The 13,988-nt window shown below is 34.4% G+C and overlaps 1 protein-coding gene across 1 annotated transcript in view; it reads right to left on the bottom strand.

The window, feature by feature from the left end:
• Positions 1-3,177: 3,177 nt before the first annotated feature.
• csgalnact1a (chondroitin sulfate N-acetylgalactosaminyltransferase 1a) overlaps positions 3,178-13,988 on the bottom strand; it is a 65,193-nt gene continuing 54,382 nt past the window's right edge. Inside the window, 3 exon segments of the mRNA XM_051121728.1 lie at positions 3,178-4,397; positions 7,962-8,043; positions 8,570-8,664. Coding sequence (XP_050977685.1) covers positions 4,108-4,397; positions 7,962-8,043; positions 8,570-8,664 — 467 coding nt within the window. The 3' untranslated portion in view covers positions 3,178-4,107.

Raw genomic sequence — 13,988 nt, 5'->3', positions numbered from 1 at the left:
ACCCTGACCTGAATAAGATATTTCACATAGAATACATTTACATATAGCCTACAAGAGAAAACAATAGTTACATTTATATAAAAATGACTGTTTTAAAGTTTACATACACTTGATTTTTAATATTGTGTTGTTACCTGAATGATTTTTTTGTTTAATGATAGTTAGTTCTAAAGATAGTCTGTTGTTCTTTAGAAAAATTCTTCAGGTCTCACAAATTCCTTGGTTTTGCAGGCATTTTTGTGTATCTGAATCCTTTCCTACAATGACTGTATAAGATCCATCTTTTCACACTGAGGACAACTGAGGGACTCATATGCAACTATTACAGAAGGTTTAAACACTCACTGATGCTCCAGAAGGAAAAACGATGCATTAAGAGCTGGGGGTGAAAACTCTATGAATTTAAAGATCAGGGTAAATTTAACTTATTTTGTCCTCTGGGAAACATTTAAGTATTTTCTGAAGGGCAGTACTAAATGACAAAAATATGATATTTAGGCAAAATAAGAAAAATTCACATCTTCATTCTGTTCAGAAGTTTTCACCCCCTGGCTCGTAATGCGTTGTTTTTCTTTCTGAAGCATCAGTGAGCGTTTGAACCTTCTGTAATAGTTGCATATGAGTCCCTCAGTTGTCCTCAGTGTGAAAAGATGGATCTCAAAATCATACAGTCATTGTTGGAAAGGGTTCAAATACACAAAAATGCTGAAAAACCAAAGAATTTGTGGGACCTGAAGGATTTTTCTGAAGAACAGTAGGGACTAACTGTTCAGCACAAACAACTATCACCAAAAAAAACAAACAAACAAACAAACAAACAAAAACACAGCTGTGGATCATTCAGGTAACAACACAGTATTAAGAATCAAGTGTATGTAAACTTTTGAACAGGGTCATCTTTATAAATTCAACTTTTATTTTCTCTTGTGGACTATATGTAAACATCTTTTATGTGAAATATCTTATTAAGGTCAGTACTAAATAAATCATAACATGAATTTTGTATGATCCCTCTTATTTTGGTAAAAATAAATAAATAAATAAAGTAACATTTTGCAGATTCTGCAAGGTGTACAGTTATGTAAACATTTGACTTCATGTATATACATATATATATATATATATGTGTGTGTGTGTGTGTATGACCCTGGACCACAAAACCAGTCATAAGGGTCAATTTTTTGAAATTGAGATTTATACATCATCTAAAAGCTGAATAAATAAGCTTTCCATTAATGTATGTACAGGACAATATTTGGCCAAGATACAACTATTTGAAAATCTGGAATCTGAGAGTGCACAAAAAATCATAATATTGAGAAAATCGCCTTTAAAGTTGTCCAAATAAAGTTCTTAGCAATTAAGCTTTGATATGTTTACGGTAGGAAATTTACAAAATATCTTCATGGAACACAATCTTTATTCAATATCCTAATGATTTTTGGCATAAAAGAAAAATAGATCTTTTTAACAATGTATTTTTGGCTATTGCTACAAATGTACCTGTGCTACTTAAGAGGTCCAGGGTCACACACACACACACACACACACATATATATATATATATATATATATATATTTCTAGTTATCGGTATCAGACACTGAAAAATCCACTGATGATAATAATAATAATAATAATAATAATTTTCATTATAATTGCAACAAATGTCTTTGGTATTAGAGACAAAAGTTTGTGAGAAATTTAAATAGTGAGCAGTAAGATCTTATGTTTGCAATGTTTAAAATATCTAACGCTAAATTATGTAGTAATGATTTAATAACAGAATAACAGAAAAAAATGTTTTTATATTGAGAATAAGTAGTTTTTTTTTTTGTTGTTGTTGTTGTTGTTTTGGTCAAAAATGCTAACCATGGACACTCAAATGACATTTATAACAAAAGCTGAGTGTCCTTTGAGCTTTATCATTAATCTTTAGTCATTAGTCTGTCTTTAGGTTGTTGAGCCATTTAGTGGTGTTGTTCTTCACAGACAATATCTATAAAAACGATTAAATTAAAATAGTGTTTTGTTTTCAAATATTCAAATGTCACAATACACATCATCATTTTACAAGCCAAACAGATATAAAATACTACAGTGTTCATGCCGATTTAAATGAATAATGAAATACTGCCATCTAGAGGTGAAGTCTGGACAAATCATTTTCATTCGTAGTCAGTGTTATTAGTAAATAATGAGGTAAGTGAAAAACTTTTTTTTTTCTTCTTCATTTTATTCTGCTTTATCCTCTAAAAAAATCTAAATGACTTTTAATTTACAATAATTCGTTCCAAAACAAACATTTAAAGAATACACAAATAAACAAGCTTTGAGGTTTGGAGGTGATGTTCAAAAAAAATCCTGTCCCCCAATAAATAATTATTTTAAACTAATCTACACAGCACTAGGAGAAAAAAACCGAGTGCTTTGCACCCTAAAGTATTTGATATACCTGACAGGCTTGTTGTATTCTGCCTGAACTTCAATAAAATTCAGCTAAAGTATTTGGAAGGGTCATAAATAAACCCTCAAACAAATACTATTAATCTTCAGCACTCATAATATATAATACTCTTTGCAAACAAAATTCTTTGTTATACAAAACATCACTTGAATATTACAATCCTTGGTGTCTTTGAAATCAAAATTAGAATTAGACTTTTTTTAAACCAATAAATTTGATTATATAATAAAGTTCCCCTGTAGGTCACGGTCCATTTTAACACATGGCACCACAAGGTGGCGCCACAACATTAATAAATCAACGTTAACAAAATGAATTGCAGTTCTATGAACCACTCGTCATATAAACTGTCAGCACAGTTGTCTAAATGCATGCATTTGATCAGTTAGAAAATAATGTACCCACATTATACATTAATAGCAATAAGGCATTTTCTCTCTTGCATTTAAAAAAAAAAGTTAAAACAAAGTGTCTTGTCTAAATGTCATTTGTAGCAGTTATAGTACAGAAGGCTTTCTGAAAGACAGCAGTTTATCAGCATAATCCACTGACCGTGTGAAGTGCATTACAGACACATCATGTGCTGCATCTCTATAATACTGTGGATCGTATTGTATCACTCCAAAGAGATTTGAAGGTCCTTTACTGCACACCCACGCTCGACTATCTTGTCTTGAGGGAATGTCTGTCTGCTCTGTTCCTGTGGCGTCTCTTGGTTATCTCAGTGTTTGGGTTTGCATATGTGTGTGTGCATCAGTTTTACTGAAACCGGCTCTTCACTGAAGGCAGTACTGTATAATTTCTTCACTTCCCCTGTCATGCATATAATAAATGAATTCTGTCATCATTTACTCGTGCCAAACCAAATTATTTTCCTTCATTGTGGAACATAAAAAGAGAAATAATGAAAAAAATACGGGTTGCTCTTTTCCAGGCGAGTACAATCAAACATTTGGGAGAAATTAAGATTTATTGTTTAAGTCTCTTATGCTCACCGAGGCTGAATTTATCTGTTCAAAAATATAGTAAAAATGGAAAAATTGTGAAATATTATTACAATTCAGAATACCTGTTTTCTATGGGAATATATTTTAAAATGTAATTTATTTCTGTGATGCAAAGCTGAATTTTCAGCATCATTACTCCAGTATTCAGTGTCACATGATCCTTCAGAAATCATTCTAATATGCTGATTTGGTTCTTAGTTATTATTGATGCTCAATTGTCAGGATTCTTCGAATAAAAAGTTAAAAGAACAGCATTTCTTTGAAATATAAATGTTTTGTAACATTATGAATGCTGCATTTTGAAATGCAGCCTTTGTAAACACAAGAGATGTTTTCAAAATTATAATTATTCCAAACTTTTGGATGGCAGTGTGCTTATTTTTATGCAATATTCCAAGACTTCTGAAGCCATACAATAGAAACAAAAAAATGGACCACTTTTGAATGCTGCCTCTATTTTTTTGAAGCTTCAGTCAGTCAATATCCACTGTAAAAACAGCGAAAAGAAGCACCAGAGCTCTGCTTCCACAGAACAAACAATGTGAAATGTCATGAGGCTTACTAAATCAGGACAGAATGTTCCATTTTTGGGTGAACTGTCCCTTTAAGAGCATATATAAGAGAGGTAACATCCATCAAGCTTTTTTAGCTCCGCTTCGCTGTTTTTGTTTCCGGAGATGCGCCTCGATCTCGTGTCTGAAGAGCAGCATGCCCAGCTGGCCGTGCGAGGCCTCGTTCATAGCTTTGGACTGCATGCACATTCTATACTGGTCCGGAGGCAATTCGTCAGCGCAGCGCTTCTCGTGCCACAGGTGGAAGAGGCCGCGTGACGGGGCGCGCACTACTAGCAGGTTACTGTGAAGGTACTTCCTGTACAAGTGGACGTCCTCGCCACCCCAGCCTTTAATGTCCACATCGAAACCACCTGTAAGAGGAGGAGATGGTCAAAATGCGTAATGGCAATACATGAAAGCAGTCTTTTTTAAGATATAGAAAGCATTATAAAATACTATTAAAATAATTAAGTGAAATTATTTAAATTGTTTGATCCATCATAGTCTCAACATGTTCGGTATGCGCTGTGAAAATGTTGTCTGGTAACCTCAATATTTGGTTAACCACTTCTACTGATGTTTCTTAAAGCTAAAATCTTTTTTGACTTTCTTCTGATGAAGACAAAAGAAGATATTTTGAAGAAAATATCAACTATTTGTTTCCACACATCAACGTTGAATCACAGAAGCACAAAGGGCTTCTTTTAAAGGCATAGTTCAACCAAAAATAAAAATTCTGTTATTAATTACTCATATGTGTTAAATACTGACAGAAAAGAGAAAAAAAGCCATTATTTTTGTTTTCTTTGCTTCTTAAGCTTCATCAATATTTAATGATTACGATTGAACCACTGATGTCGCATGGACTATTTTAACCATGTCCTAACTTTCTGGGCCTTGAACGTGTCAGTTGTGTTGCTGTCTATGCAGGGTCAGAAATCTCTCAGATTTCATCAAAAATATCTTGATTTGTGTTCTGAAGATGAACAAAGGTCTTACAGGTTTGAAATGACATGAGGGTGAGTAAATAATGACAGAATTTTCATTTTTGGATGAACTTTCCCTTTAAGTTACACAGAAGAATGAAAGCCGTCCAAGTTTAAAATAATTTTTGAGTGTACTATTGCTTTAAGAGAAGAATATAGCAGTTAAGAATTTGTTCCTGTCATTATTTATTCACCCTTATGTCATTCCTAACCTGTTTGACTTGATTTCTTCTGCAGAACACAAAAGACGATATTTCGAAAAACATTTTTGTTAGCATTGACTTTTATTATACTCTTAGACCTTACAATAGAAGTCAATGGGAACCAAAACTGTTTAGTTATTAACATTCTTCAAAATATCTTCTTTTGTTTTCCAGGAAAAAGCAAATAATACAGGTTTTTTAAGTAAATGACGACATATTTCTAATTCTGAGGAGGACTATACCTTTAAAGGGTGTTTCAGCACTGGTTAGTTTTCACCACAGTTTTAAAGGTGTACTATTATGCTCTTTTACAAAGTCTTGATTTTATTTTGGGGGTGTACTAGAACATGCTTTCATGATTATATTTTAATATAATTTACATTATTACAATACATTTCTCTCAGCCTGGCACAAATGGCTCGATTAGTTCTGGGTTTAATGAAGGCCCGCCTTCTGAAAAACAAAATGTGTTGTGATTGGCAAACAGCTTAGACAGTGTTTCAGTACTGCCAAGCCCCTTGTCAAAGAAGCAAATTCTGAGTACAACTGTTAGCGCAAGCTAGATTAAAGTGATTCTTAAATATGGATATTTTTCTTACAAAAATGCATCGATTCGCTACAGGAGGCCTTTATTAACCCCCCCAGAGCTGTGTGAGGCACGTTTTATTATGGATGGATGCACTTTATTGGACTTGTTTTGGGCTGATGAAACACTCGTCTATGCCGTTCTAAAGCTTGCGAGTGCCAGGATAAATTTTTATATAACTCTGATTGCATTAGTCTGAAAGAAGGAAGTCATATACACCTAGGATGCATGGAGGGTGAGTAAATAATATGCTACAGTGGTGTTGGGTCCTATCGTCAGCCTGCGAGATCGCCAATACATGATATTATCGTGCTAATGTATTTAATTATTTATATACTTAGTTTCATTGCCTGAAACCAGCTCCAGCATAATGTTAAAAGCAGCCTAACATTATCAGAGAACATCATCACTGATCAGCCTAGCCTATTCTAGTGCAAGTTTATGCATATTAAAAAACACGTTATAAGGTTAGCTATCTACACTATGATGAATAAATCTCTTACCACACACTGCACGCGTCTGTGGCGCGTTACGGCTCAGACACGGTAACCGGAGTAGATTGCGGCTTCGGCATGTTTCGACCCCCTGTACTGCACATGTCTGTGGCGCGTTACAGCTCTGAAGCGGCCACTCTAGTCAACGTTTGAAGCAGCTCTCCGAGCTGCATTGCTAAAGTTAGGCTCATTCCCCACCGTGTCCCTAGCCACCCCCCAACAATTAGAATTTCTGTGGGCGGGATTTAATTTAATGATATTCTAATGGACTGCGTTGTGACATCATTGCATGCGGAAAACAAACGCTGTAGTCCAAAGGAGCCGTTCGTTGTAGTTCTTGAAAATGGATTTTTCAAAAACGAAATATCGCCCTTTGGAGCAGACTTTGTATTTGTACCTTTGTAGATATTTTTTGTAGATGAACGGATCGCGTTTGTGCCGAACTCTTACAATGCAAACAAAAACTCACTGTCTTTCGATCCATGAATGTTTCTCTCAGTAAATATACGCAATCTCACAGTCTGAAGTGTCTGTCATAGCAAATCAACACACGCTGTTGTGAATAATTAGGCGTCTTCTCATAGGATAAGAAAATGCTGCCTCATGAATAATTAATGAGACTCCAACGCGTCATCAAAGTACTATAGTCCGCTGGCACGTCACAAACTTGTTAATGCAGCCAGCTGCAATAATAATAATGTTTCCGCAGATAGAAAATGTTGAATAAACACTTTGTTTACACACATCTTCTTCTGTCGTTGTTAAAGGGAAGCTTGAACTTCCCTCAAGACAAACAGCTGCTCCTGTATTTTTGTCCAGGAATGTGTGCATCTCTGTATTTTGTATTTCATTTGCACCTACACTACTAGTCCAAAGTCTGAGATCAGTAATATATATATATATGTTCTTTCTTGATGAGTAAATCAGCATATTAGAATGATTTCTAAAGGACCATGCGACACTTAAGACGAGAGTAATGATGCTGAAAATTCAGCTTTGCATCACAGGAATAAACTACATTTTAAAATATATTCACATAGAACACAGCTATTTTAAATTGTAAGAATATTTCATGTATTTTTGATCAAATCAATGCAGCCTGGGTGAGCATAAGAGACTTCTGAGAAAAAAAAGAACAAAAAAGTAGTGTATAACATGATGTAGCTTATGTATTTGTTTAATTGTGCGTGTAAATGAAGTATTGAATTTCTTAATGGAGCATATGGATTTTCACCTTCTGTCAGCTGAGACGTCAATGTTCATGTGTTTCCTAAAATGCATATAGTCTACTAAAGATCAGTGTCAATATCCACCCTTCTGGTTGCGTCATGTGATATTACACGTCTAGACAGGTGATGGGTTAAGTCATGGGAACCGCTTGATTCCTACAGGTGGGACCTGTTTGGTTTTCTTTATCATCTGACAGTTCATGCTACTTTACTTCTACTGCCTCTGAGTGTTTCAAGACACTTTTTTGATTCAAAATGAGATTTAGATTTAACTACAGATCAAATTCTGTATACATGAGCAACTCCTTTATTTCTAAGATAGTGCTACCAACAGCTGCCCTCATTTACATGAATTTGATCAGCTGTACAAACTAATACTGTATAAATTTATTTAACAAATGCAAATGCAGTTAACAGCTGCTTAAAAGGATGTTTACCTATATTGATGAAATCAGATCTGTATTGGCAGGTCATTCCAAAGCCAAAGTCCCTCCAAAAGCCAGTGTCTTTCTTAATGATCTGTAAAACAATGAATCCTGATGAGTAACGACACAAAATACTCTTTTATAGTTGTCTGCTACTGTCTGCTGTCTCATTCACGGTCCAAAATTAACACTTGCCAAGCACCAAATGTGTGTGAAATTGCTTTTGGCGAGTAAATAAAACTGCCAGCTTCTAGTAACTACATAAACTGAAAGAATGATGCTGATGTGATAAAAAAGCATTTAATATCAGTGTAGTATTAATGAAAACTATGTATTTTAATATAAACGTTGTGTAATATATGCCCAGTAAGAAAAATGTAAGCTAATAGATTTTCTCAATTCAATCAGCATTAGCAGGTGTGACAAAATGTAATTTGGCCCCCTGGTTTCGTGTCAGCTTTCCGCATTATCAGTACATTTAATCAAGCTCTTTATTATCTACACGTTCAGAATATCACTGCCAAACGACTGTGATGACTGTGTTCCATCACAATGCACCAATTAATCACATCAAACTTGATGAAGCATTTTAATCTCCTCATGAAAATGAGCTGCATTACCAGCTGCTGTTCCACAGGGGGGATGTGATCATGACTGCCGTAGATGACAGCTGGGTTGTACTGGCTGAAGAGAACGGGGTAAAACACTTTCTTTCCTAAGACACAGACAGACAAGGTGATCACACAGCTGGTTAGGAGACGAGCACAGCAGATATTTCTCATTTAAACACTTCAATAGGTCATTCAAAAGTGTGGGGTCTGTAAGATTTTTATGTTTTTAAAAAAAGTCTCTTCTATTCACCAAGGCTGCATCTACACAGTAAAAACAGTAATTTTGTGAACTGTAATTTTTATTAAATATACTTTAAATAGAGCTGCTGATTTAATCTGTTGAGACTAATTATGGAAAAAATGCATTAATGCATTTAATGCGCCCTGCCTAGACCCGTATGATGTCTTATTGCACGCAGTTGCTGACGTACGCAATGAGGGCCAACAACAAACCACAATGTAGCCTATTAAAATAGTTATTTACCCTAAACTATCATGTGATGTAGTTTAGCAATTTCACATTTGCAAGAGTGCTGTTTTTGTCCTGAATAGCATGAAAGCATGTGTTACTGATTTTATAAAACAGTTCGATAAACAAGAATTAATACTGTGTGACATTTTAGACAGGAAATGGTTTATTTTTGCTCAGTTTTGCCAAAAAAAGCACACAGTTGTTGTGTCTCCAAGCATCACACAGTGGTGATTCATCACTAAATGAATCCATGTTTTTGAACAAATCGAGTGATTTAGTGATTCATTCAAAAAGACAGTCATTTGCTGAATTTCTGAATGAATCAGCATTCCGAACGAATCAGTTGAATGAATGACTCTCCTATTAAGACAGTTCCTTGCTGTCACCTAGAGGTGGTTTTGGTTACATATTTGGAGTATTAATTTAAATGTATAAAAATAATGTAATGTTTCAATATTCATATTTAATTTTCAATAATAATATGGCAGCGTAAATGCATTCCTGGCACCTTTTCACAGTCTCTGTAAATATATATAAATGCAACTTTAGATGGAGTTTCAGATTCTGAAAACACTGCAGACATAAAAGTTTCTGTTTAATAAATTCAGTGTTGAATGAAAATATTTCTAAAGCTATTTTATTTTATTTTTTTTGTCTATTCAATGCTTTTCTCATTTAACACAACAATGACTTTTAAGTTTTGGGACCAAAATTTGTGATTAATTTGATTAATTAATCAGAAAATGTAATTAATTAGATTGAAAATTGTAATAACTTGACAGCCCTAGTTTTAAAAAGTAATTTATCTCAGTGATGCAAAGCTGAATTTTCAGCATTGTTACTCCAGTCTTCAGCGTCACATGATTTTTCAGAAATCATTCTATTTATAAATGATAAATAAAAGACATTATAAATGTCTTTAATGTCACTATTGATCAGTTTAATGCGCACCTGCTGAATAAAAGTATTCATTTCTTAAAAAAAAAAAAACGTATTGACCCCAAGCTTTTGAATAGACGCATATACAATGGTGGCAACAAAAAGTAACTGGACATTTAAGCCACACTTAATGTATTATATAACAAAGCAAGTGTCATTTATTCACTCTAGATACACTAGAGCGTAATCAGACTTTAGACAATATGTTTTTAAGATACAGAAAAAAACCCACAACTGTCAGGGCATCCCAAAACACCCTCAGACCCCAGAGAGTTAAAGGGAACCCAAAGCATTAAAGGATTAGTTCACTTCCAAAACAAAAATGTACAAATACATCCAAGATGTTCATGTCTTTCTTTCTTCAGTTGTAAAGAAACTGTTTTTTGAGGAAAACATTTCAGGATTTCTGTCCATACAGTGGACTTCTATGGTGCCCATGAGTTTGAATGTTCAAAATGCAGTTTAAATGCAGCTTCAAAGGGCTCAAAATGATCCCAGGCGAGGAATAAGGGTTTTATCTAGCAAAACAATTGGTTATTTTCTAAAAAAAATTACAATTTATATACTTTTTAACCTCTAATGCTCGTCTTGTCTAGCTCTGTGTGAACTCTGTGTATTCAGGTTTAAGACAGTTAGGGTATGTTGAAAAAGTCCCATCTCATTTTCTTCTCCAATCTCAAAATGGTCCTACTGTCAGTGTTTTTTGTAAAGGGCGTTTGATCTTCTTCGCATATTCACTTTGTAAACACCGGGTCGGTACTTCTGCAGCGATGTAGGACGATTTTGAAGTTGAAGAAGAAAATGAGATGGGAGTTTTTTGAACCACCCTAACCATGAACCGGAATACACAGAGTTCACGCAGAGCTAGACAAGACAAGCATTTGAGGTTAAAAAGTATATAAATGGTCTTTTCCTAAAATGTTTTCCTCAAAAAACATATTTTCTTTACGACTGAAGAAAGAAAGATGTGAATATCTTGGATGACAAAGGGGTGAGTAAATTATCTGTACATTTTTGTTCTGGAAGTGGACTTCTCCTTTAAGACTTGTATGGCTTAATATAACAGAAAATATGTCTCTTACTGAAATATCTAGTAGAAAACCCATAAAAGACTTATGTTATTTAAAAAATCCACATTTCAATGATATGAAATGATTGAGCTACTTGGGGAGCTACTGGCGCTACCTGTTGCTATTTTTATGGCAACACAACTCAGAAAAAATATACTGATACGATGCCACACTGTGCAAATTTTGGTTGTAATTTGTCGAAGGGCAACAAGAGAAGCGATGTAAGTCTTCACTGCTTTTCTAGCAATAAGAAGAGGAGAAAAGAATGGGAAGATATCTGTGGGCAAATAAAACATCCTAAAGACCTGCGTCTTTGTTCTCAACACTTTAACCCTGATGCCTTTGAGGCTTTTAGTAGACCACAGCTACTGAAAGAGCTTACAAACGGCAGAGACAAGAAACGCTAGATGCCATCCTGGCAGAATGTAAACATGCTGATACCACAGCCACCAAAGGAGTTTCTCAGCACAGATTTCACTCAATATCCAGGGGAGTGTAGACTCCTTGTAGGGAAAAATCGATAGTAAGACATTTGGTTTTAAGCCTACGCTTATATCCATCACCACCTGTAAGCTTTTTCAGTTGCTGTGGGTCATCGTATCTGTATTTCATTTTGTAAGTTGTGTTGCGGTAAAAATAGCAACAGGTAGCACCAGTAGCTCACCAAGTGCAACTGTTTGACATCATTGAAATAATGGCACCCCCATAGTCCAAAATATGTAACACAATGTGGATTTTTTTAAATAACATAAATCTTTTATGGGTTTTCTACTACATATTTAGATAAGAAACATCATTTACATTACATTACACAATACAAGTCTTAATACAAAGGGTTCCTTTTAAATTCTCACTATTAACTAGTTACTACTAGTTACTAGCATGCCTATTATTAACATATTGGCTGTTTATTACTACTTATAAAGCACCTATTCTGCATGACCATATTCTACATCACTAATCCTTTTCAATACCTGAATTTAACAACCACCTTACTAACTATTAATACCGTAGTTAATAGTTTGTTAATAGCAAGAACTGGACCTTAAAATTAAATGTGACCAACATTTTGAAACAAGAATGTTTTAAATCAGTTGTTGCTATTATTTATAGTTCATTATTATATTCAGTGCTGGCCCGTCCAACAGGCGATACAGGCGGTCGCCTAGGGCCCCACCTTAAGGAGAGGGCCCTGCGGCTGCAAGGTTGTCAATTGGATTTTTAGGTGCGTTCGACTTGAAGCGGCGCTGCGCAAAAGGTCCGTGTTTAAAATCAAAGTATCGCATGAGCTATAGAGCGCAGACAGCTCTGCATGCTTTCAAATCACTCTTGCACTTTTGCTGTACGGTCGGTGTGCGCAGCGCAACTTTAAGCCGCACGCACCTTCTAACTAACTACGGTAATGCACCAGTGCGGCAAATGTGTCGAACATATGAAAAAATCAGTCTGTGCGTTCAAATTTACCTCAGTAGAATGCGTGCATGGATTTTACATGGCATCTGTTTACAAACCTGTTTTCTATTGAGAACATTTTAATGACATTGTTTTGCTCTAAATTCATTTAATAACATCAGTCGAGCATTTGAAATAAATTCCTTTTGTGATCTGACGTGGTTTCACATTCCAGAATGAGGCAAAATCATTATTTTATATACTGATAAAAGCTGTTGATTATTGCATTGCGTCTATAGTTTATTCATATAAAAATACCTGATGTGACTTGAAAAACAGAGAGAAACCATCTAGTTGCAATCGTACAGATGTCTCCATGTTTCATCAGTTATAACGTCTCTATCTGAGTTTTATTCAGCTATGTGAAAGTGTATACCCACATTAGGGATTTCCTGTATGAAGCGGTATGCACATATGATTGTTATCCGCCATAAAACTAAAAAAAGAACAACAACAACAACATCAAGAATGAAACATTATATTACATGTGTGCACTCACTAATGCTCACAACACCTTATTTGTGGTCATTTTTTTTTCTCCAGTGTAGAGGAGTTATTTTCCTCTCTCTCAGTGAATGCATGAGATTTTCTTAAAAAAAAAATAATAATAATAATAATATATATACATATATATATATATATATGAAGAGTTCAGATGCAAAAGCCTCTAAATCCATCTGACATATTTCTTTAAAATGAGCATTTCTATTTCTATCTGGCTACTTTGTATAGGTTTCTATACAAAGTTTTGTACTGGTACTTCTGATTGAGCTGAGGCTGGAATTTAGCGAGTTTGAAGTAAAAGTATTTGATGGGCATACACTATGTGTCAGGAGCATTCACTCAGTAATATTATCTCATTTTTGACCGAGATGGCTTTTAGCTTGTTTTGCATCTGAACTCTCATATGTATATATATATATATTTTTTTTTTTTTGTCAAATATTTTTAATCATAATATTATAATAAATCCTTATACCTTTCTAAACATTCATAGTTAGGCCTCCTGCATGTTGGCAGGTTGCAGCTGCAAAATATATTGATAATTATTAGCAATAATTATTGTTTTGTTTAATGCTTTTATTTAGTAATAACAATAAACAGAATTAGTCATATTAATAAAAGCAAAACTTTGGCCTAATTGTGCAGCCCTACAAACAGGCACAACAAACTCAGTGTTCTTTATCATTTTTGGTCACTCCTTTCTTGTTACAGTACAGATTTGTTGTTATGGTTTAGATTTTGGAATTCACTTAATATTGCCTTTCAGAACAGTCTCTCGAAATGACGTCTTGTTGCACATTAATGGTATTTTCAAATTATCTGAAATAAAAGTATGATAGAGAGATTAAAGTGAAGTGGTAGAAATGGAATCCAAACGATATCTTTGCGGAGCTGGAAAAAAAGATGTTTTGACTGCTATATATAATATTTATTGCTGTAGTATTTGTTTTATACAAAATAGCCTGCATTTCTTATCATTTATGAATATTAG

The sequence above is a fragment of the Labeo rohita genome, chromosome 10 (genome assembly GCF_022985175.1).
Source record: "Labeo rohita strain BAU-BD-2019 chromosome 10, IGBB_LRoh.1.0, whole genome shotgun sequence".
Classification (NCBI taxonomy): Eukaryota; Metazoa; Chordata; class Actinopteri; order Cypriniformes; family Cyprinidae; genus Labeo; species Labeo rohita.
The sequence above is the reverse complement of the archived record's forward strand: the minus strand, read 5'-3'. Positions and strand labels throughout refer to the sequence as shown.